A 4,485-nucleotide genomic window follows, 5' to 3' on the forward strand; every position below is an offset into this window, starting at 1 on the left:
GTGGGTTTGAACCGCCAGCCTTCTGGTTAGCAGTCAAGTGCCTTAGGCACTATGCTATCAGAGCTCTCAACTGGCTATATAGCTGCACTGAAAAAGCAATGGAATGAGACAACTATTATCTGAAATTTGTTGGGCTAAAATCCTTCCCCTATAAAGTTGAATATAACATTTTACCAAGAGTGACGAGCAGATGTGAGAATTATCTAAAGGGCAAAGAGCTCTGAGAGGAAGAGACCAAGAAGGTGACTCATCAGGCCACAGGACTGAGGAAGAGTGAAGTACAATCAAACCCCCACCCATTAAAAGGGGAAAAAGATGTGATGACAGCGGATGCAGCACCTTAAGGCTCTGACGTCAGTCACTAGTTTCACGTGGTCAGATCCCCTGGCTCCTCACTGCTGGTCTCGTTTCTGGCAACCACCAAAGGGACATTCTCCCACTTCCCCCACTTTCTATCTATAATCTTTTCTTCCATCAATCATTCTAGCATCACTTAACTCTCAAACATGTCCCTGTCCCAAATCTTCATTCCTTATTATTAAGACATAGGTGAGGTCCTCATTCTTCCCTGCCTGGCTTACTGGAGTGGCATTGTAACAGGTTTCCTTTGCTGTCAGAAAGAGCTGTCTAAAATGTCAATTTCATCAGGTCATTCATTTGCTGGATGGAGTCCTTCAACAGTGCCCACACCTTCAGGATTAAAGAGAACTCCTCAGAGTGCTCTACGAGCCCCTTCACACCTATACATTAGCCTCCTCTCATACCACTCTCTCCCAACTGTCTAAAGAACTTCAGATGCAGAAAAGTAAGGATTTACCCAAGACTACACAGTTAGCAGAATCTCCAGGTAGGCTCAAATGGTTAACTCAGCTGCTAACCAAAAGGTTAGAGGTTTACGTCAACCCAGAGGTGCCTATGAAGAAAGGCCTGGTGGTCTACTTCCAAAAAATCAACCACTGAAAACCCTACAAAGCAGTTCTGTTGAGACACGTGGGGCTGCCATGAGTCAGAATTGACATGAACGCCAATAGCGCACTGCTAGCAAGGAGAATGGATTTTCAAAACTCTCCCTGTCACACTCCATTCAACAAGATGATGATTCAGCTTGAAGGGAAATACTTTACTGATAAGAAGTGATGCAGATCCATGTGTAGCTACGGAAAAATCTAAGAAGCACTGCTAATCTTTAAAATTAAATGACAAGCCTTGGAGTGACATTGAGCAGGACAGTCCACAAAATAGAGATTTCAAGAACATACCTTTAAGTCCTTGTTAAGGCCAATGACACAGGTCGGGGTGTAAGCCAATGACAAGAAGTGTGAAAGAGGAAACCAAAACCAGAACTGGGTAAAGACAAGGACGCCAACCACAGAAGGCATATGGGTGTGTCCAGTCCTGGATTGTAAGGAGATGGTGACATTATGACCACCTGCAGAAAAAGGGAAACACCATGAACATTAATCCAGCAGATAAGACTAAAGACTTCTAAGCAGTGCACTAAGGAAATATTAGGCGATAAACTTCAGAGCAGAGACCACACAACCTAACATGGAGTCCTCAGAACTAGTTAGCCAGTGTCTCCAAAACTGGAAGTGTCTCATTTTCACCAGACTTGGGACAAATGTAGACCTGCTCCCCATATAAGCAGATATTTTCCAAAAGTAATATCCAAAACTGTGAGGTCAAATGAGCAAATATTATTCTGTATTATAAACTAACTTTCAATGACTTAATACATAGTGAAGGTTAAGTATGCATCATATCTACGAACAGTAGCAAAGAGACAAAAAGCTGTCTGAATTTTTACCATATGCCTAAATGTAGGAAAATACATATTTATATAACAATTACACATTTATAAAAATGTTTAATGGTAAAGAATGTTTCTTGCTTTTTTAGGCACTAAGCTCTGGTAGTATCGTGCCTAAGGCACTTGACTGCTAACCAGAAGGCTGGCGGTTGAAACCCACCAGCCACTCCTCAGAAGGAAGGTTGGACAATCTACTTCCGTAGTGATACTGCCTTGGAAACCCAAGGATGGGTCGCTATGAGTTGGGTCTGACTCGCCAGCATATGCAACAACAACAAGCAGAATAAAAATTATTAAAATGTTGAGAACTATCCAGAACAAGTTAGGAAGATCCAAATGCAACTATAGGAAAACCTAAGCAGCACCAGGCAGAACTCTGTGAATCAGTAAATCACCAGAATGGACAGGAGGCAGTTCTGACATGAACTAACCTTGTAGCTTTCAACAAATCACCTCATCTTTGAGTTTTCTCCCATTAGCAAAATGAACCCCAGCAGTGGTGTTCAAAAGGAAAATTCTGACCTACAACTTTTGATTCAATTGAAAATTTTCAAAAAAGTATAATAAATTAAACAATGATACCAGAGCTGATTCTATTTAACCAGAAGACTGAGTTGTGTAAGGATGCCTTGGAACCCTACCTATGTCTTGCCAGCCTCCTAGCCGATTCCTTGAGGGAGTATAGAAAGAGAGAGTCTGAAAACCAGTGAATTCCACCTAAGAGCCAAGCATCAGCCAGAGCAGAATCTTTAACAGCACTTGACATGCTAGGAGGCTAGGAAGTGCTGCAAACTCAAAAGTTTTCAGGAAGCAACCAGTTAATACGATGAGAAAAGTGGACTAGGAGCAGTGAGGCTGGGGAAAAGCCCATGCCTTATTTAAACAAAACAGGGAAACTGTGACTAGATACGTAGGCCTTAAGTATTTTATAGATATATTTTTTCCAATACCACTAGGTCACTTGGTCATTTTGCTTTAAAAGTAGGCTCTAACCTTGCAAATTATGTTTGGTTGGCAAAACAAAAAACATCATTGGGTTCGCTGTGGCCCATGGGCAGCTATGTGGCAACCTCTGGTCTACATGGTAACAAAGTTAGTGCTGGAACACAAGACTCTGAGATGCAGAGTTCTTAGTTTATACAATGACCTTAACTATGATAAACGGGGCCTATCTCTTCTGAACCAGGATCCTAAGTGGGACTCCAAGGCTGAATCTCACTGCTCACAGGCTCCGCATCTCAGCCTCTCACATGCGCCCCACCTCTGCTTGTGCCAGGAAGGGAGTATTGACTTTACTAAATCAAAATGTATTTTAATTATTGTAAGAATCAGGGTGCTACTGCTCAAACAAATAATTCAGATTTTCTGAAGACTCCACTACTACAGATCTTTCATTTAAGATTTCATATGGAGGGGGAAAAAGAAAATCAGGTGTGCTTTAATTCCAACAGGTGTGCTTCAATTTCCAACAGGCAAGAGTTACATAAATTTATCATCTATTTATACCCTTCTACATTTACTGAATGCTTCCTATACACTGAGAAACTGGAACAAAATACTGGAAAAGATCCCAAGAAGCTAGAGCAATACATAATTAATTACAACAAGACATAAAAGTATTATGATAGCTATAAACACAGGTGTTATTGGAAACATACAGCTAAGCATGCTACCTAACCCAGGGTGGTAGCTGGTCAGAGTGGAAAGGCAGAAAGTTGCTAAGAGATTATGCCATCCGACCTGTTTTGAAGCTGAACATTTATTTCTACAAAATCTATCTTCTTCAGACTTACAAACTAGCCTTTTGTTCTAACATTCTGAGATTTAATAAACAAAGGAGGGTTTATTCTACTGATAGTGTTTATAGTGTTACAGACTTTATTTATAAACCTTCCTAATTTTTGGCTTTAATCCCTTGAAGAGACTCAATCACCGAGTGAGTTCTCATAAATGTCCCTTCCCTCATTCCTCTGCAGTTGGCCACTCTGTATTTTCATCAAGACCACTGACTTTACTAGACAGAGATCAGAACTGCAATTGTTTCTAACACAGTTGCAGCATAGACTTTGGGGATAAAATGTCAGCACAGTGAAAAAGGAGAAGAGAACAATGTTCACATAGTTAACAGTGAGCAGTACAGTACAGAACTTTTATAGACCAAATACCAAAAACCACCCAAAGCAACACCATTATAAATAAAAAGAGAAACGGAAAAAAAGCACAAAAACTCGACTGGTTCATGACAAATCAAATAGACATTCATGAAAAAGAGGTGGAAGGAGAAAGAGGTCAAAGGGGAAGGAAAGAGAGGAAGACAGAGATGACTTGTAGTAAAGATGAACAGTAAAGCTGAAATGGAGACTCACCCTCCCCCAAGTTTTAATGAACAAGCCACACACAGTAAACACCAGTGACAAATGGCAGCAGCGGCAATAGAACAAGTATCGAGTTGAGTCTGAAATCACTACCTTCAAAAAGTGGTAGCTAAAGGAATGGAAAACAAGAACAAAACCAGATGGTAGTGTGTTGTTGTTATGTGCCGTCGAGTCAGACCTGACTCATAGCGACCCCTCCTTGGGTTTCCGAGGCAGTATCACTACAGAAGTAGATTGCCCCATCTTCCTTCTGAGGAGTGACTGGTGGGTTTGAACCGCCAGCCTTCTGGTTAGCAGTCA

At 41.1% G+C, this 4,485-nt stretch overlaps 1 protein-coding gene across 1 annotated transcript in view; it reads right to left on the reverse strand.

Moving 5' to 3' along the window:
* PSMD1 (proteasome 26S subunit, non-ATPase 1) overlaps positions 1 to 4,485 on the reverse strand; it is a 121,115-nt gene that overhangs the window by 7,734 nt on the left and 108,896 nt on the right. Inside the window, exon 20 of the mRNA XM_007942044.2 lies at positions 1,260 to 1,429. Coding sequence (XP_007940235.1) covers positions 1,260 to 1,429 — 170 coding nt within the window. The remainder of the gene's footprint in view (positions 1 to 1,259; positions 1,430 to 4,485) is intronic.

This window comes from Orycteropus afer, unplaced genomic scaffold, assembly GCF_000298275.1.
Source record: "Orycteropus afer afer isolate SDZICR_OR568_19922 unplaced genomic scaffold, OryAfe1.0 scaffold00006, whole genome shotgun sequence".
Lineage (NCBI taxonomy): Eukaryota > Metazoa > Chordata > Mammalia > Tubulidentata > Orycteropodidae > Orycteropus > Orycteropus afer.